The sequence below is a fragment of the Dermacentor silvarum genome, chromosome 1 (assembly GCF_013339745.2).
Source record: "Dermacentor silvarum isolate Dsil-2018 chromosome 1, BIME_Dsil_1.4, whole genome shotgun sequence".
In the NCBI taxonomy this organism is placed as follows: Eukaryota; Metazoa; Arthropoda; class Arachnida; order Ixodida; family Ixodidae; genus Dermacentor; species Dermacentor silvarum.
The window spans coordinates 78772373-78797141 of NC_051154.1; the positions used below are offsets into that span (position 1 = coordinate 78772373).

General features: G+C 45.2%; 2 protein-coding genes across 3 annotated transcripts in view; one reads left to right on the top strand and one right to left on the bottom strand.

The window, feature by feature from the left end:
* Positions 1-20935, bottom strand: part of LOC119431221 (ubiquitin carboxyl-terminal hydrolase 10-like) — a 64425-nt gene extending 43490 nt beyond the window's left edge. Inside the window, exons 1-2 of the mRNA XM_037698698.2 lie at positions 20788-20935; positions 9406-9495 (exon numbers count right to left, since the gene is read on the bottom strand). Coding sequence (XP_037554626.1) covers positions 9406-9495; positions 20788-20805 — 108 coding nt within the window. The 5' untranslated portion in view covers positions 20806-20935. The remainder of the gene's footprint in view (positions 1-9405; positions 9496-20787) is intronic.
* Positions 20936-21314: 379 nt separating this feature from the next.
* LOC119431206 (exocyst complex component 2) overlaps positions 21315-24769 on the top strand; it is a 53455-nt gene continuing 50000 nt past the window's right edge. For both annotated transcript variants that reach the window (XM_037698678.2, XM_037698686.2), the window contains exons 1-4: positions 21315-21568; positions 21692-21819; positions 21929-22099; positions 23516-23648. In XM_037698678.2, coding sequence (XP_037554606.1) covers positions 21711-21819; positions 21929-22099; positions 23516-23648 — 413 coding nt within the window. In that variant the 5' untranslated portion in view covers positions 21315-21568; positions 21692-21710. The remainder of the gene's footprint in view (positions 21569-21691; positions 21820-21928; positions 22100-23515; positions 23649-24769) is intronic.

The window sequence follows — 24769 nt, forward strand, 5'->3', positions numbered from 1 at the left end:
CAGAGACGCACTTTTAATGCTTGTAGCATCATGGATCCCCGTTACAGAAATTTAAAGCAATGTTTAAAAAAACGAAGCCTTACAAATTGTATTCAATCTTTTACATATCAGACTAAAACGTAACAGAAAAATTTCAATATACGCCGCTGATTTTCGCTAAGTTATCAGTTTCTGTTACCACACCACATTCGTTTCGGTTTCAAAACCGTTCACCAGCTGTTAGTAGTTTGGCTATAACTTGTGAACTAAATAAGATACGAAGATAATTCTTTCTGCAGAACATTTTTGGGAATTTTCGAAATCTAAAAAAGAAAAAATTAATTTTTTTTCTTGAAAAAGGCTTTTTCACAGGTGGTGACATACCTTAAGAACGCTGCCTGTTTTCGGATGCTGGGTGGCTACAAGCTGCTGGCGAATTTATTGCACACTTCGCGTGTTTCTGTTGCACACCGTGATGGTGCTTTGTGGCACCCGAGAATGAGTAATGGAAGTTCTTTGGATAGAGTGCACCACGCGTTCGCCCTCTTAGCCACTTGGCGAGCACGGAACCAGGGAAAATTTATCAGTGGCTCCCGGAACCCTGAGGAGAGGCCTGTGGAACAGCTGGGTTCCGCAGAATCCACTTTGAGGACCCATGCCGTAGAGAATTGTCGCATGAAGTTTTGAAAAATTCCTTATTTGTTCTGCAACTGTACAGCTTGTCATGTAAATAAATTTTCAATGACAAGAATTGGCACCTGAAGGGGTTAAAGCTTTGTTGGACAAGTTGCCAGCAAAGCATATTAGAAAATGCTCTACATATGCAAAATGAGTTCAAATGCTACTGCTTCCAATTTGTCAAAATTTACGCAGAATTTTAAAGTTCTATTAGCTCTCAAAGTAGTTTTAAGAGCTTGCATAAAGTAAAAAGCCATCAATGAACATTATTCCTAATGGAACAATTACTTTTTCTTGCATAATAGTAATTATGTGGTGTGTTTTGTATTTTTTTCTCGTGGGTGAAAATAAAATATAGAATAAAACTAATAATCCTGAAAGATACCTTCACATTACAGAGCATAAGTTCCACAGAGTGGGTAAGAACAATAATTGTGTAGAAATTATTGTGCCCAATGTAGTTTCACTTGTGTGCACTGAGTTCAAAGTGCCTTCATGGCAGCTGCAAATTTTTTTGGCAGGAAAAAGTCTAAAGTAGTACTCCCACATGAAGTGAAATACCATGATATTTTAAAAAAGAATCGGAGATGATCGAAACACATAATACACTTAAAATGAATTGACTCAATAATATTGCGTGGACTGCAATGTACCACCCTACACCACCCTTAACATTTGAAAAATGATAATGCTCGATGGCACAAGGGCATCATAAGAGTGCCAAGGAATTTGTGTTGACTGTTGAACGGTGCTAGACCAATTCAAAACTCGTTTTATTTGAACAAATTGAAAGAGGCGTGGGTTACTTTCACACTGATTTTATCTAGATGTTCTCTCTGCTAAGAGGGCACTACAGTCACTGACTGATAATTCAGAAATACTTAATTCTTTGGACACCTTTGCGGCACTGCACCACTCGCCGTAAGGACAGAAATTTCTGACATATTAAAGTGTGCCACTTGATAATTTCGGCTAGTTCTTCCCAATCGCGTGCTAATTTGACCACTCAGTTGAGGAGTAAAGTGATATTTTGGTTTGGCTATGTTGTAGGCATGATGGGTGGTCACGTAGCCAGTGTCTCCTCGGCACTAGTGAAGCCTAGTCGATTCCATAGTGGGCTTCTTCGATTTTCTACTTCTGGCTACCCGCGGGCTGCCAGAGCCAGCCAGAGCGCCTTCCGTTTTTCTTGGGTTGCTCCGCCCACCGCGTGACGCACTTCCGCCGAGCGTTCGTTTTACTCAAGCTGGACGCTTCTGGCTACCCGCGGGCTGCCAGAACCAGCCAGGACAATTTTGGTCTGGCAGCTCTCTGGAAGTTCTCTGGCTAGCAGACAAAAAGTGGCGATGAGCGCTCGCCGCCATCTTTGTGGGGACTTGACGGATTGCAATGCGGGCGGTTGAGGACTTTTACCTTGCTACTGGCTTGCGTCGAACGCTAGTGCACGCCGCCTCAGCTGACGTGGTTTTGAACTTGGTCTCAGTAGCACTCGCGTATTCCTCGGCGCGGTGCATGAATTGCTGATTGCGTTACTTCTAGCATTATCTTACTAGGGTTCTAACGCGCCGTTCCGCCTTGCGAGGCGGTGCGGCGGCGAACCGATTGAAGGTTTCTTTTGTGCATGTGTTTGTCCCGTGAATGCTTCTTCCCGGTTGTGAACAGCGCGCTGTGCTCTCGATCATGCTTGCACGGTATCCTCATCATGTTTCGCGCAAGTGGTCCGCGAAGTTTCAGACGCTCATTACCACACATTGCAGTGCCTTTTCAGTTCGTCTTTCTCTGGTGGTATCCCTTTTCACATCGCCCGCGTATATGCAGCGATCTCTCTCTTTTTTTTTTCTGCAGTTAGCGAAGGGGTTGCAGCTAGCCCGTGTTCGCTCTGTCTCCGTCGTATGCTTGGGTGGTAGCTCGAAACTGATATAGGCTGTAGATGCTAAACGAATGCACTGGTTGAGGTGAGTAATGGCCACACGTACATCACCTTTATTAATGATCTCATGGTCGACCAATACTATTTTTAGTCTGAAGCTTTTTGCTGGTCACTAGCGGCATGCATATTCATGTGCCAGCCGCTGCCTCAGGCAAAACAAACATTCTGAAATCGAATTCAAGCACGTTGGCACAAAATTTTATGCGTGCGAGACGTACCCGATATCCTGCTTTTTCGTGTCTTGTCAAATGATTGCAAATGTCACCGGTGGCTGACGTGACCGCCGCGACTCTCGAGCGATTGCTTTCGCTATCATTTACGTGTGATTTCCCGTCTTGGCATCGGACGCGTCTCTTGCAAAAGTGATCGTATTCCCGAATGCAACTATATATTTTCAAGCTGGCAACGCAGAAATGGTCCGACTACGCCTAGCGCACAACGCCCACGCTGGCCGCTGCCATACTGGTAGCATGTTTACATTTATCCCGCGGCCAGCTGTACGCGGGTGTTCGATTTTGCAAACTTCGGGCAACTTGGGTTGTCTTGGGATCTTAGCCCAAGTGACTTCCTATTAGAACCGGAACTAGGTGGCTGCCATCTGGCTGCCAGAACTCCGAAAATCGAAGAAGCCTATCGTACTGGCTGGTTCTGGCTGCCCGCGGGTAGCCAGAAGCTTCCAGCCCGAGTAAAACAAACGTGCGGCGGAAGTGCGTCACGCGGAGCAACTAGAAAAAAACGAAGCGTTCTGAGTGGCTCTGGCAGCCCGCGGGTAGCCAGAAGTGGAAAATCAAAGAAGCCCAGTAGCTGACCCATGCCTAAACCAAAGGACAAACCAAGATGCTAAGTTGCAATGGCTGTATTTATGGTTTGTGTTGCATGCTGTTAAAGTTCCACACGTTCAGCATTTGTTCATTTACGTGTTAAACTGCGACAGTGCTGGGCGACTTCCTCAAGCAGTTTCAAGTAGCTCCAACTCCACCATCTAAGTCTGCACTGACGACTAATTGAGGGAAGCTCAGGACAATGATTGTTGCAAAGAAACCTGTGATCATTCGCGTACACAGCATTGCAGACTTCCGTTACGTTGCCGGGGGATGGAGATTTAGTGCATGCATTGACTGTTCATCTATCTGTAGCGGTATCATGGCAAAAGTTGAAATATGGATTTGCCAAATTGACGGCAAGTGCACGCATTTTCAAACTTGTGTGACTAGTGCCACACACTTTGGTTCGTACGAGGTCCACCAAATGCGTCAGGTATTAGGTACATGAAATCTTGCATAAGTGAAAGTATCTTTGTAAGTGTTCATCCGAGAATACAGCACCTTTTTTAGGCCACTTGTGGCATAAGTCACATATTCTGGAGAATCTGAAATATCAGAATTTGTGGAGATGCGCGACTCTCACGCGTCCTCTGATGTTTTCCCCGCATAGCTCACATCTCCTGCAATCCGGCTTCTCCGCGTGGCTAAGCGCGTATTGGCTAAGCGGCGGTCGTATTGGTTGCGGCGCATTGCGAGAGATGGCGCGAGTGTCGCGATGCTAACGCCACCAAACGACGGGGCGACTTGGGAGCAAAAGGTGGAAGGTGCTTCCTCTTTGGGTTGGGGGCAGTGAACGATGCGGACGTCACGCGCATGCGCCGACCCACGCTTCGCGAGACCATCTCGCGAGGCTAGGAGCAGGGCACCGGCATGGACGAACACGGATCGTTCAAACTTGCCGCCGTTCGCGTGACCGTACACGCGTGAACGACTAGGAGATGGTGCCATAGCGTGGGGCGAACATCTTCGCTCGCTATCCGGTCGCGGTGAGTCGGACTTCCTTGATTTGTCGCGCACCCATGTGATTGTTCTACGCATAGTAATTTGGCCAGCGTGCATTAGTGTATGAAAGGTGCAATAAATGCCCTTGTGATTGTTTACACTACTGTGTTGTTGTTCCTTTGTCCCAAGAGCACGTATGAGAACCCACAACTTTTAGGCGGTAGGTCTCCGTCAAGTCTGAATTATTGGTTGCCGACTGTATAGTTAAGCATTAAAGACATTCAAAATCTTAAGCCTAATCCCAGTGGCTGCAACGCCCGTTTTGGCATCGCTAGGGGCCCATGAATAAGACACGTTATCTACAGCCGAAAATGCCGATTTTCAGCTTGCGTTCGTAGGATTTTGAAATGAAAACAGCCACTCTGACTCGCAATGATTATGTACTTACCAAATTCTAATGCACGCCCTTTTTTCCAAAAAAATTGGTGTGAAAATTGGCTGCACATTACAATTCGATACGAAAACAAAAGCATGTTCACAGTATACCTTCTGTTAGAGCCAGTGTTATAACTGTCATCACAAGATGGTGCCTGAACAAGTTTTTGCTATGGATGACGAAAGGTTTTACATTCTAGACTAGCGGTAACAGTCACGCCACATGTTTTTAGAACTCTGGGAACTTGATTTCGTTGCAGGACAAACTGGCTGCTCTAGGTGGGCCACTATCTCGTTTGCAATTGTAGCGGAGTAGTTAGAAAATTAGGAATATGAAATGCAATGAACTGCTGAGAGAGGGTAACAAGGTGCGGTTAATACAGGGTGATCAAAAAGCTGTCCAAGTCAGACAACGATGGACATTTATGTGCTAATAAATTTTCCTTCTGTGAAGGCAAACTCCACAGGTTTCACCGAATCATTTTAATTAGGATTGTCAGAATTGGAGGAATGTTACACTTCATGTGTGTTACATTTTTCAACAAGAACAAAATGATATTAAGTTTTGACACCCACTGATTCAATACATAATTGCAATATGTTGCAATACTCAGAGTTGCAATATGCAACGCTGAGTAGAGGAAGACCGAACACAAGGGTGCACCACAGTGCAGCAGGCAAGTGCGACGTGGACCAGCCAACGCGCAAAAGTATGCAAAATATAGTTGAAGCACAAGCTACATTTCAACAGCACAGTCACTCACTCATGCAAGATCTGCTTCGCAAACGCTTTCTCGGGATGACCAAGCATCATAAGCCGCGATGGCGCACAAAAACCAAATTAAGTTGTATTTGGGGCGATTTCCTCTGAGCAATCATTTCCGGTAGTGCATCATCTTTGAGACATTTCGCATGTCTACATCAAACACGTCGAAGTACACGAACGAAAGCCTTTCTGACGCAGCGCTCGAAACGCTTTCAGCAGGAACCGCATGCTGCATTCGTCACGAAGGAGAACGCGCCGTGGGCATGGCGTAGATGCAGCAGCTAGGTTTGCAGGAATGCTATACCGCCAGAGCGAAATGGGCAAAACTATCATGGCCGAAGCCCGGCATGTCTGGCCGCGAGTTTACAGATATTTAGCGCCAAGCCTCAGCTACTAATCTTTTACTACCGATGGCAGTAGTAGACCTGATCGGACAACGTTTACAGCGTGCCAGGCAGTGGCCAGTGAACCTGGTTACGTTATACCGGAGACACTAAGATTACTAAAATATTATTCTGCGCAGCAAGCGAGAGCTTTGTTGTTTCTTGAAATCATAAAGTGAACAAGCTCGCATCAGTGAACCCGAACTGTCAGCATGCTCTGGTTAGCTAAGCTACCGCGCGATGCACCTTGTTCCAGCGGCTCCAGTGTGTGATAGGACATGTCCTTTTCGTCGACGTAGCGTAAAGCTGTGCCACGCGTTGATTGCGTGGCACAGCTTGGCCACCGTAATGAGCTCTTCTACGAGCAGAGGCAGAACGCATCAAGGCTCTGCTTGTTGAATGGAGACAACCATATAAAGAAAACTGGCTCGACCCGGAGACTACTTCGCATGAAAAGAACATCGCGGGCGCACAACAGCGTTGGCACAGCACACGAAGCAGCTAGCAAAGTACTATACTAACTCTGTTGACTCCGAGTCTGAGAATATTTCGCAACAAAAGAACATTGCGGGCAGGCAACAACATTGGCACAGCGCATGAAGTAGCTTGTAAAGTATATAAACTCTGTGGCTAGCAGACGTGCAGGACCTCTTCGCTGATACATGGGAACGGTATACAAGCAAGGGAAGCATACAACGCAAGCGTTGGTTCTCTACAGTCTGCAAAGTACGTCCCTTGCGGCGACTGTTAATGGCGGCATTTTTTTCAGTCCGGAATTTTTTGGAGTATTTTCTGAAGGGCCGATTCGCACTTCAAGCGTAAGATTTTCCTGAGGCTGCTGTACATCTAAATTATCTGAAACTGGGCTTATTACGCAGTCCAGAATTTTGTTGAGTTAGCCTTTAAACAGCCCATCCCCACAAATTTTGCATTTTCTGCATTAGCAAACATAAGAAAAACTGAAATGTCATGTTGCTAAGCTTTAAGGAGGCAAGCCTCTTTGCCAATGCAGACACACTCTTTCTGCCTCGACTAGCTTTTGGTGACTTTTTCCTGCCTTTCATGTTTACATTAAGAGTCGTCTTTTTTTCTCTTTTCCCCTTTTTGATGAGCAGCATACTCCTAGTATTGGTATTGTGCATTCTGCATTGAATGATTTTCTGAAGTCATGTGCCATAATCAGTGACATTGCAGACAGAGTACTTACATAAGAGGCATTTGCAATGTTACTAGGCTAGGTTCAGTTTTCAAACTTCTGTGACTGTGTGGAACCTGCCACCAATTCTTGCATCTCGTGGCGCTGCTGTCGCACCTTGCTCGGTTAGCACGGGGCGGTGAAGCACAGTCTGCGGCTGTTCACATGGTTTGGCGGTATGTATACTTGCGTGTTTTGCTGCAGCCTCAGTGCTTTTTGCGACAGTCTTGTGCGTGTTGGACGCCATGTGTATTTTAAGGAGTTTACGGCCCGTATCATCAAATTTTATTTTTATGCGCTGTTGCTGCAGTGAGAACGTGCCTTGAATGTGCAAGTCTGCTCGCAAGCGAGCAAAGCTGATTTAGGTTTGAACATTGCACTTGTGTATGTAGCGCTCTGTTAAAATACAATAGCGCTAGCTTCATTTATTTTTCATCATGAAATGAAGTGCTGAGAGAGCATATATATTGAGAGAAGGTGCCTTGGATTTATTATTATTTGAAAAGAAATGCACTGATCGTCCTGCTGACCGCTACAACTGCTTATTGGTAGCACCTATTAATACTAATTAACTGATTGGTCTGCTAACAGCTACAACTTATTAGTAGCAAATATTAGTACTAATTTTTTTATTATTTCAACATTCAAGGGGCACTTATCTCTACGTGGATGAATGCAAAAGCATTGCAACCACCAAGGGTAAAGGGTCTGACTCCCACCAAAGGTTGTGGGTTCCAGTGCCTTAATTAACTCTATCTTAATTAATTTCACCTTAATTAACATCACAGGTAGTGGTTTGAAGTGCATTAATTAACTATATCTTAATTACTATCGCCGTAACACCAAAGGTAGTGGGCACGACTCCCACTAAAGGTCGTGGGCTCAAGTACCTTAACTCTTAACTAGGCCCGCATGTGTGAGATCCCACAGCCTTAACACTAACGGTCGTGGGTCCAAGTGCCTTAATGAAATCTATCGTAATTAAACATGGAGATTAACATTGCATTAATTAACACCAAAGGTCGTGGGTTCGACTCCCACTAGTGGTCGTGGGTTTGAGTGCCATAATGAACTCTCATAATTAAACATGGGCCTTAGTTCACTCTACCCTTAATAAAATGTACCTTAATTAACAACAAAGGTCGAGGGTTCGACTCCCACCAAAGGATGTGGGTTTGAGTGCCTCAACTCCAACCTAATGAACTGGGCCCTAACACCAGCAGTCGTGGGTTCGACTTCCACCAATGGTCGTGGGTTGGCGTGCCTTAATTGACGTCATCAACTGCCTCGATTGGCTCGCTTGAGCTCCCATGACTTTTTCGACCATGAGTCATACAATGCGTTCGCATTAATGGTTCATTAGTACCAATCAGCAACAGCAGATTAAAGCTACTAATCAGCAACAGCTGATTAGCAGAGCGCAGCAGATGGCCGGGGCTGCTGGGGACCCAGACTAAGGACTCCCAACAGCGCACTCCAAGGGAGCACAAGACTTTTACAGCTAAGTAATGTTTTTCAATCTGCTCCATTGAGAGGCTATACAAACATTAAAAAAGGCATCGGTGAAAACACTTGTTGCGTTCGCAAGTTGATTGAGCGCCTTCGCCAACGCAGAGCTGCACCCACGTAGAGCTACCTGAGGCGCTCCCGCCTTCTGGTGGCAAACCAAGGCAGGGCCCGCGATTTACGACGCCTACAGAGAGTTCAACAACTGAACCTAGCCTAGTAACGTTGGGCATTTGTGCATGTGACCTTGGCTCTCTGGCTAGAAGTGGGGCTCCCTCTAAAGGAAGGGTGTGCAGGCTCCTGTTAGAAATTTAGCCTGTTTTCATGCTATGCAGCGGCTTGATACTTTGCAGACACAATTTCCACCCTGTGATTTAAGACTTACTTGTGTGTTTACAATGCCTAAACCTGGTGATGAGCCCTTTAAGCCACAGCCAGCAGTTACAAATGAAATGCCACTGCATGAAGTGTACACCAGCCTGCTATCCATAGATGTCATAAATATACCGAATGCAAATTTTAAGTGCTGCACTTTGCTTGTGGGTGGAGCTTGGCCCATTTTTAATAGCAGATGTCAATTACACACAATCCTCAACCTTCCATAAATTCTCAAATGAACTAGGTTATGAACAACACACCCTAGCACTATCAATTAAGGTTATGTCACAGGTGAACACATGACACAGTAAATAACACAATCCCACATACTTCATTTGCCTAATTGTGCTTGACAACTCCCTAGTCTATACACCACAGGTTTTACAACTTACCTCAACACAATCACTTCCATTCCTTAAGGCCTCATCTAGAATTTGTTGATCTTGAGGTGACAAACCTGCCCAGTTGAAGAACTCCAGGCTCTAGAAAAAGAATAAGACTACAGGTTATATATATGCATGGAAGGGGAAAAAAAGCCACAGCACTTTTCAGTACTCCAAGCCTTCGTTTCAGCATTTGCTTTGAAATCACCAGATGACACAGAGACATTCGAAGTGGGGGGAGTGCACGCGGGTGTGAAATCCTCCCCTCCTTCCCTTCAGTCAAATTACGATACACTCAAATGCGTCAAGGTCACAATTTTATTTCAAGGTGCAACAGACTTCCTTTAAAGAAACCAAAATGTAAGAAGATCCTTTTACTTCTCTAGTGAGCCCTCATAAAAACAGCTAAATTTCAATAGAGTATACAGTCAGGAATGTCCATGTTTCCATAAGATTTAACTCCCCTGTCAAAACCCCAAGTACCCGCCATGGTTGCTTAGTGGCTATGGTGTTGGGCTGCTACGGTGTGCCTCATAATCGGATTGTGGTTTTGGCACGTAAAACCCCCCATAATTTTAAAACCACAAACACAAGAAAAACTGACAAAAATTTGTCTTTTTTGTTGTTGTTAGATAGCTGCCGACTTAATAATCATGGTACGACACCTCAATTCCTTGAACGTGCAAAAAAAAAAAAATCTTTTGATGTGACAAATTCAACAAGTGCACCCAATTTCTCAGCAAAGTCATCTCTGTACGTAATTTTTTGTTTTGAGGGGGGGGGGGGGGGATCACGTGGTATTACTGATGCATGGCGAGTTCAGAGAATGTTAGCAGCAGGGGACCAAGCTCATCTCGTATGGAATGCAGAGTAACAACGGACAAAATGTTTTATGCGGTGTGCATCCAGCTTTTGGTGAGACATGGTCATTGTGTGGATTGCGACCTCTAGAACAGGCTGACCTGTGCGTGTCGGTGGTTTGTGACCAATAGTTCCGATTTTAGTAATGTACAGATTACCTGTAAACAAGCTATGTCAAAAAGCCACGCTCAATTTGGCGCACATTAAGCGCATTATTGGCTATAGGCATAATGAGGATAGCAAACCTACTACTTCACCACTGCTGATAGAACACAGCCTGTTGAACACCCCACCAAACATGGTAGTGCCGTTAATAAAGTGGTTATGTGTAGCAGTGCTCTGCAGTCTGAAGTGAACTGCAGAACACTATAGTCGTGTACAACTTTAGAAGGCAGCATTTGCCCCTCAAAGGCGGATGCACACGAGCCAGACGGCCGGTGACCTCACCGACAGAGAGCATGCAGCCCGTGCTCCGAGCTGGGCCGAGTCGTGTCAGCGGGACTATTTATTTAGTCGCAAAGGCAATCTGCTGCCATGCTTCAGTCATCTGGGCAGGGCCTCTCCTGTCTTGGGTCGTACCCGACTATAGGTAAACAGAGGGATCATTTGACATACAGTCCAGTTTCCGTTTTTTATAACTGCTTATGGACATAATTGGTAAATTCCCATTCACGAATGTGGGCACCATCACTGAAGGGGATAATATATTTTATTTGGGTTAACTGCCCCTCCACTTTTGGACACCATCGGGCAAGTGACCACTCACCACCGATTTTAAAGGTGGCTGAAGAACTGCAGTGCCATATTTCCCTCAGTAATCTTCGTAGTGTCTTGAAAGACACCTTTCCCTAAAACCGTAAGCTACACAGTGATAACAATTCTCAAGAAAAGACATTTTGTTTGCATAGCATAAAGCAGTGTCAATTAAGAGAAAGCTTTACCTTGGGAGCCATCTAGATAAATCAGAATAGAGAAATCTCAGCATTAACTGAAATAAATTTGTTTTAAAAGAAAAAGTTCCATCTACCACCTGCCGGAAGCAGATTTTTTAAACTTGGAGATGGATTTTTACAAAGGTTTTTGAAAACTGCAAAATTGATAACTAAAGCCAGAAGGTTTACAACTCAGCAATAAAAAAAAAAAAAAAAGCATGATTTTGTAAACTGCACCTACTGGGACATCCAAAGGTGACAAGGGAGATGCATTGTATAGCGCTCTGCAATATACCACTAATTTGTGAGTAGGACTTTAGCAAAACCCTGTGTCAATCAAGCAAAAAGCATAAACATACACATTAATCCCACCACACTATAAACGCTACATTAATAGGAACCCAGGCTGCTGCATTTGTAGAAAACACTGCGGGGCCTATCTATAAAATAAACACACCTTGTGAAGAGTGCCCCACCAATTCCACCCTTCAGAGAAAATACTTTCTACACTATGACTCAACCAGCGTCCCACAAATGTTGGAAAAACTATGGTGGCCACTACTGGTGCAGCACGTAATGAACGTGCTGGACCAGGAGGCATGGACTGGGCCTTAGTTCCTTTAGAACTAATGTTATTTCTCTCGTTAGCATTGGAACAATTACATATAGGTGTAAGCTCATACCAACGTTGTTCACTTCAGATACACTTTACAGAACTGCAATATCTGTTATCTGTGCAAAGTTAGGAATTCGTGAACTTTCTGCTTCAAATTTTTACATCAATCAAGCATGTGACAATGGTGGTCCTCCAGTTAAACAAGCGCCCCCTGACCAAGTCGCAAGTAATTCAGGGACTGCCTTATGTATAGAATGGGTTTAGCATCCCAAAGCAACAAAAGGCCCTAGTATAATGTTCTAGAAGTTTTTGAGGGTAGGCATGCACATTCCTCTAAAAATCCGGTTTAACAATTTGAGCTCGATGAGCAAGCCTGCGGGCAATATCGTGTGAAAGCGCAAACGCTTAAAATTAACAGCAAGATAGGAGAAAAAAAAAAAAAAAAAAAAAAAGATGAGGATGAGTGCTACTGTAGGTTGTTGCTCTGAGATCACTGGCATAAACAAATGCACACTATCGACAACAAAAAGCCAGCAATAGAAGCAAAGCTGAAGTTTGCAGACTGTTGCCATATTCTAGTTATCCCTTCACAAATCGTTACATAATAGCAAATAAAATTTACAACTGAGCAGATTCAAAAAGCATGATAGTTATGTTTGGACCACAAGCAGTGCAGTGCTATGTGGCAGCTTTAAGTGCAATTAGCTGTGCACGTGGATTGAGTAAAACAGGCCATGTCTTCTACCTCTCTGAAGATACATGAAATATGCAAACAGGCCACTAATGCTCCGAGCAGAGATATGCCAGTGTGCTCCAAGTTACCATGGCACAACTTGTCAATGTGCAATACTTTCAAGAAGTACAATACTGTGGTGCATACACTATAGCCTCCACAATTCTGGTTAGTCTCAATTTCCAGCAGTGTGAAATTATGCAAAGTTTGCTCATAACCATGTGCTCCATGAACCAGTTGACACTAGCTCTATGTCGATTTCATGTCCTTGCAGAACGAGCTGAGCACCTCCTACCCTACACCTCATCGCCCACACGTACAACACTACAATTTATTTTGCACTAAGTCTGCACTGAGTGAAATGGAAAGAAACGTCTCTCCAAATTGGTTCGAGCGTCGTCTAGCTGGCTTGTAGGCGCCCCTCGGATTGCGCTCGTGCGACTGCTCCCGCGTTCCCGCTCATCATTCCCAGTGTAGAATTTTACTCCTCTTCCGTCGTTGCAATGGGGAGGCCACGTTTACGGGGGTATGAGCCATTCAGTGTCTTACATAATGGACAGATTTAATTTTGAAGCAATTTAATTTCAAAGAATCGCAAACGGCAATCGTGGGCGAATGCTGCTAACCACGCAGCCGAGCAAACTCGAGTCATCGAACACAAGCGACAATGGCGGACTGCGGGCATACCCTCAGTGACGCCGTTCTCTCCGTCGCAGCCGAATGTGTGTGTAACCTCATAATTGAGAAATATTTTAATGAACCCCCAGGATTAACCCAGTGATAAACACCGGGGCCAAACGTTTCAGATTCGCTGGTTAATCATTTTCACGGAGTGGAAGGGACAACAATTTTTTTTATGGCTCAGTAATCTCTTGCCAACAGGTTCACAGTTGCAATGGCGTGAAAGAGTACCACATGACTGTGTATGAAGTATTGAAGGCATTCTACGCGGTACACTGGGGCTCTTCCAACGCATTTGCATTGACGGGGGGCATGGTCGTTTATTGCATTTATAGTACCAGCTCTCAAAATCCAAACAACACAGAGGAACACAGGAAGATGGCAACATTAAAGTGGTCAAGAGTGGTGGGTCACCTCTGGAGGTATGCCAAAATGTGGGCTCAGGAGACACCCCTTGTTTGACCACTGTTGCTGTCAAAAAAGGGTCACCAGTATACACCTTAAGTATGAAATACTAAGACTACATTCTTCCTTTGGCTGGTGACCTTAACTGAGGTCAAAGACTTCTTTGCTTGAAATAAATGGTGCAGGTTTGCAAAGAGTATTACAATACTTGGGTGAGAATGGGTGAAAAAGCAACGAGCTTCAGACATAAATCACTGAGCTTGTCAATGCTATTCAACATTCAAGCAGTACAGCCATATTTTCAAGTAAAATGGTTTTAATAGTGTGTTTTGGATAAAAATTTACAATTCAGTAGTTCCCGAGGGTTTGGCATGGCTGCCTGGTTGCTGTTGGGTCGGTTCCTACTTCAGAGGATGCCATTCGTGGATATATATACAAGTTATATGAAGGTACCCACGAAGTTGCCCATATAAATTTTTATGCCGACCAAGTATGTCCAGCTCTGTTCTGTGTAAAAGAAAAAAAAATTCCTACATAAAACCTCAACATTTAGATGGCTTGCACTGACGTCATCTTAGGGGCCATGCTGGTGAACAAACATGGTGAGAAGCTACGTCCGTTGGAATCTTGCGCGGCTCCAAGACAGCCACTGAGCAGACCTTTCCTATGCTTTCCTTCCTCCGTGGAAGCAGCTCACTCGCAGCAGTGAATACGATACAACTACATCATCCTAGGCACCGATTGGAGAAACATCATGGCGAGAAGCTGCGTCTGTGACGTCATGTGCAAGATATCGATACAGTCGCAGGGTTCATACTTTTCGCTCATAGTTTATTACTTTGAATGTTCAAAAGTCACCCCCAACCCATTTTCAAGAAATTCAAGGGGCAAATTTATTTTCCAAGGATTTCAAACAGGTGTACGAACCCTGCAGTTGGCTCACAGGCATCTCTAAAGCAGTGATCTGTTAATGGAATGGTGAATTATATTTACCAGATTCCTCGATTTACTTTATTTTCTTTGATTTAGACACTCGGAAGCACAGTGGTAGAATAGGAGAGGTGGCCAAACGAGCGCCGCAAGTGCGTCGCCGAACCTCTCGCGTTTCTACAGCGGTTGCCAGGGAGCGACAGGTTTTTATAGGCTTAAAGACTCGCTTCGCAAGCTTTAGCTGTGCTGTAAACGGTTGGTTATGGTCTCAAATTCTGTCGCTTTAAAACGTTGCATTTTTAATAGCTTGTATAGGCTGTCTGCTGGCCTTGCCCACAAAAATGAGGGTATCAGGCTCTATGGACTTTAAAAATTTCTAATCGTCGCGGTTAGTCCCAACAAGACTGACACAGAACTGTGATAGCAAAGGAATGCCGCATGTATTTTTCTGGAAGCGTGAAAATTCTTACTGGCGAGTGCGCAGCGTAAAAAAAAGAATTGGTTTTCACGTCATTGTTTCACCTCAACTGGTACTGGGCTGAGCAAAACAAGCTCGACACCCTCAGACGAGGGGTCTACAAGCAAGCACTTGGCCTCCCGCATTACACCAGTACTGAACTCTTCAACCAACTAGGAGTTCACAACAACCTTGCCGAACTCACTGAAGCACAACAACGCTCTCAGCTTGAATGGCTCACCCTTACTGAAACGGGACACTTTATTCTATCTACGCTTGGCTTTACTTACCATCAGCAACAGGGCCCTAAACAATCGATCCCGACTGACATCCGTAGCTGGATCCACACAGACCCTATTCCTAGAAATATGCACCCTGAATATAACAGGGCCCGGCGCCAAGCTCGGGCCGGAGCAATCATAGAAGTCCTTGCTCATGTACCTGGCGTTACATTTGTTGATGCAGCCCAATATTCCCATGGCACACGATTTGTGGCCGTCGCCACACGTGATGGAGTCCTACACCACGCCTCCAGCGTCACTACCCCCACTGCCGAAACGGCTGAAGAAGTGGCCATCGCCCTGGCCACTCTAGATCCCACCTGTCACACCATCGTGTGTGACTCTCGCTCAGCCGTCACTAACTTCAGCAAAGGCCGTATTTCTCCTCAAGCTCTTTGTATCCTCCGCCAGGCACCACACTCTAAAGAAAGCATGATTTCCCTGACATGGATCCCGGCCCACGCGGGCACTGTCCACCCACACTTCCCCAACCTCAACGAGGTCACCCACTCCATTGCGCGAGGACTAGTCAACTGCGCCGGAGACACTGGAGATGAGTTGGACACCAGGGACAATCTGACTACTTATATCTCGTTAAGGAATTTTACCTTAGTCGCCGAACCTTCCCCCACCTCACCCCAAGTTCTGCCGGGCGCAGGCTACCACCCTGCGTCTGCTACAAACAAATACGTACCCTTCACCCGCCCGCCTCCACCTTGTATTCCCTGAAGTTTACAATACCCCCAACTGCCGGTGCTGTGGCACTCACCCGGCTACGCTTCTGCATTTGCTGTGGGAGTGCCCAGCACAGTTCACACACATTAACACCACGACCCTCTCGCCGAGAATGCGTGAGGCTCTGCGGAGCTCCGCCCTCGACGACCAAACCTGGGCGACCCAGCCCGCCCGTGAGGCGGCGGCGAGGCAAGCCCTCGACATCCCCTCATGGGAGGCTTAGGCCCGGCCATCATAAAGTGCTGGTTCCACACAGTGATGTGATTGCCAAGGCCGTTTTGGAGCAGCTTCTTGGAGCAGCCAAAAGTGCGTTTTGGAGCAGAAAAACATGCTTTTGGAGCATCTAAATGCATATTTCCAAGTGGAAAAATTGCCTTTGAGAGACGCAAGAGAGATTACAGAAGGAGGGAGCCCAATGAGAAACAAGCACATTTTTACAAGAATTATTTACCTCAACATAAAGTCGTGGCGCTCAAACATGCGAATCTCATGCATGGCTAGGTAATGACAACCAAATTAGATGATGAAGCTGTGATGACAATAGTTCGACCACTACAGCATCACAATAGTATGACCACAAACCTCTCTAACCTCTACTTTAGCTTTCCAATTTGCAAGAGGCTGGGCGCTAAAATGGCGAGAACTGTAGAAGTGCACATAGAGACTGAAATTTGGGGAACTCGACTACGGAAGAGCGTTAGGAGTGCGCAATGCTCGCTCACTAAGCTACACCAGACGAAAACAGCAAAATGGCAGCAGTGCAACGAAGAGAAACAAGCTCAGTAGCATGTGCAACAACCTGCCCCCATTTAACAAAATTTTCTGCCACCATGCATCCCCTTGACAAAACCACAGGAAAGCCACATCGTGAAAAGGCTTTGCTGTACCTGCAGAACACTTTCCATATAGCGTTTATTATGAAAGTTGTGTGCTGTCACGTAGCTCTTAGTTTTGAAAGCACCATTTCAGCCATGGCCGGAGCCACCACATTTCAAGCACGTACCAGCCCTACTCTTGCACCCACATTTTACTTTCTCCATGTGCACACATGACGAGTGCGTGTGATGAATGATGTCGCTGGTTAGATTAGTTGGTTTTTAAAATACCAGCAAATACCTTTTGGAGCAGCTTTGGAGCACATTATCGAAAATGTATCAGGATGTAGCAGGATTGGCCTTTTGGAGCAGTTTGGAGCAATTGGAGCAGCAATCACATCACTGTCCACAATAAAAGTTTATTCCTCCTCCTTTTCACGTCATTGTGGGTAGCATTGTGCTTATGGGCGTAGTTGATTTATGAATGCCTGGCTGCAATTAAATTTCACTGTTGCGTGGTCACCACTTGTTTAATTATTGTTCAACTCCCTTCAGGCGCCAGTAACTTAGGTGGTGAGTGCAAACGTGCACGCACCTACGAAATGCTGGAGACTACAAACGACGGGAGTAGACGCCGTTCTATCTAGACAGAGTGGCGCTGCCGTGCCTTCCTGCTCGTGGCCGACCATTCTGAGCAACAACGAACAGAAACGGCGTGAAACACACATGAAGTGAAGCAGCGGTGACCGCTGCAGACGCAGCGCAGTGGACTTCACTTGGGATGATGCACATTGCAGACAGATGGCGCACGCTGAAGCTTCTGCAACTAACAAGGAATATCACGATGGCTACATCGAACTTTAATTTTATATTATCCGGTCCTCTTAGTGATTTTATATTTGAGTGACATGCTTGGAAACTGACGATTTCTCGACCCAACGTTTTATACCCCTGTCACACGAGCAGATATAACCGCGGTTAAGCTTAACCATGGTTTACAGGGTTAACCGTGGTTAACGCGAGCGCGGTCTGCCATTGCTACACGGACTTGGTCAAGTAAACCGATGCAATCACGTGGTCCTCATGTGTGCAAAATATTTTGCGCGAAGTTCACTGTGTATAATAAAGAAATAATAACCAGCATGCAGATAAATGTTGCAATAAAATAGACGCTCACCATTTTGAATACTACAAGCCTTTATAACTAAATAATGTTGATGAACTTGGCGAGTTTCACATGAAGTCTTTCAACACTGCTTGCTGTAGCCGGTTTACAGTGGCTAGTAGCTGGTTAGTAGCCTTTACGAGAGCCAGCACATTCCATTGCGTTTCTTTTTGTTGTGCGTGGTAGTTGCGGTGTGTTAGCAGTTTGTGCGCATTATTTCCTCTGCTACAGGTTACAAGTGTCGTATGGCCAGTAGGCTTTGCTGAGAATAATTCACGTCGTGTGTTTTCTGTGCTCAAGTGGTTTGTGTGTGATTAGAGTTTTAGCATATATTCGGGCATTCCTTGTGTTCGACCGCAGTGCGGTAAGGTGACCCTCCCAAACGCGTATAAATGTCCTTATTGTAGCGTTGGACCAGTTACTGCGCCTTTAGCTCAATGCGATTTCGGACGACGCTGGTGCACTCGCAATTGCCATGGCGTGCGCCATCTTGCCTGTTCGTCGGTTTGCGAGAGTAAACCGAGGCTGCCAAGCTCAGTTTGTGGTAACCATGGTTAGGGGGCTAACTACGGTTACGCCTGCCGTGTAGCTAGCGCTAACTGCGGTCAGCCGTAACCGTAGTTAGCTTAACCTCGGTTAAGGCTGTCCGTGTGACAGGGGTATTACATTATAATATATATATTGGTTAACACGCCAACAGTAGTTTTGGTAAGACATTAAATACTGTTTCTGCACAGTCGTATATGCTAATAAAGGAGTGTTTATTAATATCGTAATGAGGAAAGAGAAACAAATATACTCGACCGTGAACATATAAAAAAGATATTCATTCAAGTGTGATTCATTTGGCAACGACGCATCGTCACCATACAGTTCTCGGAACCAATCTGCATCCGGCAAAATAAAGAAATAAAACAATTGAATAAACAAGGAATAAACGACACGTCTGAAGTCATGCTAGATGCATAAATCTGCGCAAAAAGTGTCTTAAGCGATAGTAACTATTCAGTGGTATGAAGACCTCCCTCATGTACGGCACTATGCGGTGAAGCTTTCTCAAAAGTCGGAGACGTACAAATGAAGTTTGAATGCTCGGCGGAGCGAAGAAATGAGCGCAAACTACCCCTGCTGCCACCTCACGCAAAAGCGCCGGCAACTCGAGAGCGATCGCGTCATGCGCGGCGCATTGGCACAGCAGCGCCGTTAGGCCACCTCTCCTATTCTACCACCATGCTCGGTAGGTGTCACCGAGTGCATGCCTACTCCTGGCCAATCTTAAAGAATGGTCACCTCCCACGACACAAGAGGTACAGAATCCCTAAATGTTGCTTGTTGTGTGGCATACTTTTCCGTGCATATGCCTGTCACAATTCTTCCCTGGCCAAGCATCATACAACGCTGTAGTCTTTGCGACATCACCACATATATGTCTCACACTGTGCATCCGCCTGATTTGGTGCTTGCAATTCGGCATAGCTTGCAAGAGATGCAGTGCATAACAATAAATCTGTGACCTTCGTGGCAGATAAACATTTCGTGAAATTACACCATGCATAGAGCATGAAAGTAAACAAAATTGTACGCATCACCATTAGTTGTAAAGTATTTAGCTGCTTCACTAAGCTCCACTTCAGTTAGATTCCAACATGTGCGTTGGCTCTGCACACTCTAATAACTTGGTTCTTTGCACTGCATCAATGCAAGCATCGCCGCACAATACAAGCCACATAACAGAATATGCAACTGAAAAGCAGCATTGCCCAACTAATGCCATTCTGCAATAAGCAACTTGCACTTGCAAAAAAAAAAAAAAAAAAAAAAAAAAAACTGTGTGTGCAAGTGTAACGGCATTATGTTGATTTATGTAAATATATTTTTCTTTTTGGCACGTTTGAAGTTGCCACACTTTCGCACATACTACAGCACCACCACACACACGTGCTCTAACAAGTTCAAATCAGTTTATTGGGTTAGTGTAATCGCGCCGCAACTGGATGTTAGCACGTAGTGCGCATTGACGCGTGTGTAGAGCTAATTTCAGATTGCTCAAGGAATGCGATTACTGAGCTTGTAAATTGTGCTTTCATTACACACAAAGCTGTGCTTAGTTCAGTTTACACCAGCTAATAAAATGGACTGGTCAGAACACGCACACTGCCGCGAACGTTGTAGGAGCCCAAGGATCTGGATGTCACGTCAAAAACTTTGCTGCGGCTAACTGCAGCTCGAGGAGTCAAGGCACAGCAGCAACCAGGTCATACCCATTCAATCTAGTCAACATTTACGCTACCGCAAAGACATCTTGAACAAATCACTCAGATCGCGTAAACACTGCTAAGGGCGGGCTTAACGACACAAACGTAACTACATGAAATCAATCTTACATGATGACATAAGTGAGACTTCTCCGTTTTTCACTTCTGTATTGTTCAACAACGTTCGACATGTGCCGTCAACGCCGATCATAGCAGTTGCTAGAATGCTGAACAACATGAAAGGCATTAATGCTTGATAAACTGTCTTCCGACAGTTCACACTACTTTTCCATGCCGCCGCAAGCAATATCAACTTAGTACGTTAAACATAAAGTGCACAAAAGAGCACGTTGAACACACATTTAGGGTTAAGCAGTAGGCCTAAAACTTGCGGACTACAGCTTTCATGCCGCTCAAAAGCACCGTCGAAGCAGCCGATAACGACGCTGGTCATGCCAGTGAATCACGGCTGCTTCAAAGGTGCCTACAATCGACACTTGTCAACGAATGCTCGGTATCACTTACCAAACGCGCGTCACCCATGGCAGAAACCTCTGCGTCATGGCATACAAACGCCGCAAACCGACATGTTTTGCTAAAAATGGCGGAAGAGGTGGCGGCCGCTGGAGCGCCGGAGTACCATGGGAGTACGCTGGCCGGAGCATGCGCTGACACAGCTGACACCACGTGTCCGGTCTAGCAACAATGAACCAAGAATCACAATAATCTGCAACGATCACAGTCACCGTGGAATAATCATAATTATGGCACAATACACTTCTTTCAAACTCATAAAATGTATAATACCCTTCACCTGTAGGTGTCTGCAGGTTAAACATAAGCTGTCCGAAGGGACAACAAAGTCAGCCTTGTCAACAAACAGCAGTGAATTTAGTTTTTAACACGTGATGCTAATAAATAACTCATCCAGAAACAAAAGTAACCGCATCGCGAGAGTTATGTTAATAAAATATATGTTCTTGTTTAGATTTAATGTTCTGTCTGGGACGACTTCCTTTCTGCGTGCTCTGAACAGTGGATTTGGGCCAGAGCTTCCGGCGCTGCCGGCACTTCCGGCGTTTCGTCGAACAGCCGACTAGCGCTGTGAAATACATCAAAATTATATTTTGAGACTGATTCAGCTGCATTGTCAGAGTGGCATATATGTAGCACCAGTGATATTAAACCAGTAGTGCCGCACATATGATCGGACTAAGGATGTGCGTCGTTTACATGCGTGTTTTCACGTTGTTTCCTACAGTATCTTCAGCCGCTAGTGTGGCCCTTCAAACGCCCATTTAATACGGTACAAATATTGCACCTGATAATCGCATTCGTTCATATGCGTGTTGTCTAGAGATTTCGCACTCTGTGTATTTTTAAAGCTGTTACTTACTGTCTGTTGCTCCTATTTTTTTCGCCCTTTTAGATATAACGATTGATATATAATGGGAGAGCCTCCGAAAGTAACCGGGCTGTCCCCAGTTGAAGGTCCCCCGGGAACCAAAGTTACCATCCGTGGTGAAAACTTGGGCTTGGACCAAAATGATCTTCTGAGTGAGTGATACGCGGTGCTATGTCAATACTTCTAGCCGGGAAAAAAAAAAAAAAAATGAAAGGCGGCGTCAGGAAGTGGATTGAACATTCAATACTCGCTTCTTTGCAGACGTGACCATCTGCGGGGTCGATTGTTCTATGTACTCTGAATGGAAATCTTCGAGCAAGATAGTGACACGGACACGAGTGTGCACAGGACGAGGCGAGGTGGTTGTCACCACAAGGTCTGGGGGTGTCGGAACATGCACTGTAAATTTCCGCGGGATATTGGAGGTTATAGGTAAGGTCTCTATTTACATCTGATGATTTTACAGCTGCCGTGTCGTCTCTAGAGCTTTGTACGTGTGTGTTTGAGATGAGTATAGTGCTCAGAAGCAGCTGCAAGTCGTATGCGAGTTGTGATGCAAAGGAAGAAACTGCGTTGAAACACGCAACGCTGTCAGCCCCGCCCCTTGTACGAGCTTGCACACTGCATTGTAAGACTGCGCATGTAATGAGTGCTGATAAAGGGCATCGCCCAATTGAACCTGCAAAATATGCAAGCTTGCTGTGCCAAGTGCACTAGTGCCCATCCGCATGTGCTTCTTCACAATTTTCATGGCTGAGTGCATGCTTAAATGAAAATTTGTTGTGTATACACACAAAAGTACAAGCTCTGCTGCTAAGTATAAGGTTGCAGGTTCAATTACAGACTGCAGCAGCTGCATTCCAGAAGAGGTACATGAGATGTAAAAGTACCTGTATGTTTAGATTTCGGTGCCTGTTCGAAAGCCCCAGGTGGTCAACATTCATTCACAGCACTTCTCATTTTGAAGTGCTTCTCCGGCATAACTTGAAAGAGTACTAACATATTTTTTGCGACTCACTTTCTCTCTTATAGACCTTTTCACAGTGCCAGAAGCACCTACTTTTTGCTCGGTGGCAACTGTGTGTAGGAACTATGTGCATGCACTCCCTTCAGGTCAATTAGTAAATCCAGCATGTGCATACCACAGTCTAGCCTGCAATATGGCAGCATCAATGTGAAAACCTCAATTGCTGCAGCTTTTCCAAAGCAGTTACATCATCCTTTGAAGGGGTACTAAAGAGGAATATCAAGTTCAGCTGTATTAGCAAGCTGTGCTTCTGCAATGGCACAACAGCCACTCTTAGCATGAGTGGCTGTTTGCTACATCCTGAAATGAAACCCTAACCACAGACACTGTAAAACTCATTCCCCCTTTCCTCCTTTTTCGGCACACCCAGCTTCTCCTAGTTCTTATAATAGTATTATTAAATTCTGGGGTCTTATGTGCCAAAACCACAATATGATTACAAGGCGTGCCGTAGTGGGGGACTAGGGATTAATTTTGACCTAACGTACCCTCAATGCATGGTACATAAGTGTTCTTTCATTTCACCCCTATTGAAATGCAGCTGCTGCAGCCCACATCGAAACCGCAACCTTGAGCTCTGCAGAGCAATGCTACAGCCATTGGGCTACTGCAGCGGGGCCTAGGGCCTGCTGTACTTGCTACCCCTCCCCATGAAGAGTACCATTTAGACACCTACACACCAGCAAAAAGCTCTGCATGTAAAGTGCTTCTTTGTTACTTCCTCAACCACTTCCCTGACACTGGTGATTTCTTGATTGACATGGCCTGAAGCAAAACATGTGCTCTAATTAAGATGTTGAGTATCGTTTCGGCTTTTGTAGGCCCAACAGTCGAGTCGGCTATTTGGGTGGACGAGTCGCACATGTTTTCTGACGTGTTTGGCCGAAAGGGTCATCCTGCATCTCCTGCTCAGCTGCACCCAGAAGATCCACTTGGCATCTCAGATGAGTCTGTGTTAGTGGTGATTTTTGATCATTCGTTATTGATGGCAGCGACACAGCTGAAAGATAGATGTCCCTTGAATGATTTGTGTTCGGGGAAAAAAAATTATATTATCAAATGGACGAGGGTTATGATGCTTCAAATTGTAAGTAAAAATATGTTCAGTGTTCTTTTTTTCTTATTACACAGTACAATAATTGTAGTCCTTTTTTCCTCTTCTGTCAAAGTTCAGATGGGCCTGCTTTGCCATGCCTGTCCTGCCAAGACAGTGGAGGAGTCACGCGATATGTGGTCTACCTACTGTCAGAAGTTTAATTTACAAGTTTTGTGTGGTCAGATGTCATTTCTATAGACGGCACAACTGATACGCAGAGGTCTTTTTTGCATAAGTTGCGACTGCAGAGACAGTGAATGTGCTGAATACAAAAAACAGGCATACTCAGGAGTGGCAGTCAAATGGTTAATCGCTGTCATCATCTCAAGGCGCTTACACCTGGTTTTTTTTAGGTCTGGAATTTGGCTGCTACTGAGCAGCAAGGCGGGAAGCATGAGATAAACAGGATGGGTGCAGACATTCACACCTTTACTGCACATGCATGCAGTATATTGTAACACCAGCACTGGCAGCAATTGTGAAAGAAACCAAACAATATGTCCTGCTCCCTGCAGCCTGTGACTGTTATTCACCTTCTGTTATTCTCTTACAAAAGCAAATTGCCCTGTTCGGAGGCTGCGTTGCACACATGTGGGATGAGTGATGTGGTTTCTTTTGATCATCTTTGCCGGTGTTGTTGCTATGTGCTGCATGTTCGTGTAGTAAGTCAACAGATGTCAGTATCTGTCTGCATAGTACTTTGCATTTTGTGTCTCCTATTTGGGTTGTGAATATGTCACATAAATCACACACTCAACCAGCCCAGCTTCTTGCCTTAACTGCAGTTTAATAATAAGGCCACTGTGTATGATGACAGGGGCTACTACTAGATGGTGCTCATGCATACACAGCCCTGATGTCCTGGATGTGTATGCGCTGAGTCTATCTCTTCACTATGTCAGATAATCCTGGCCATGGCGGCCGCATATCGATGGGGGCGACATGCGAAAACACCCGTGTACTTCGATTTAGGTGCACG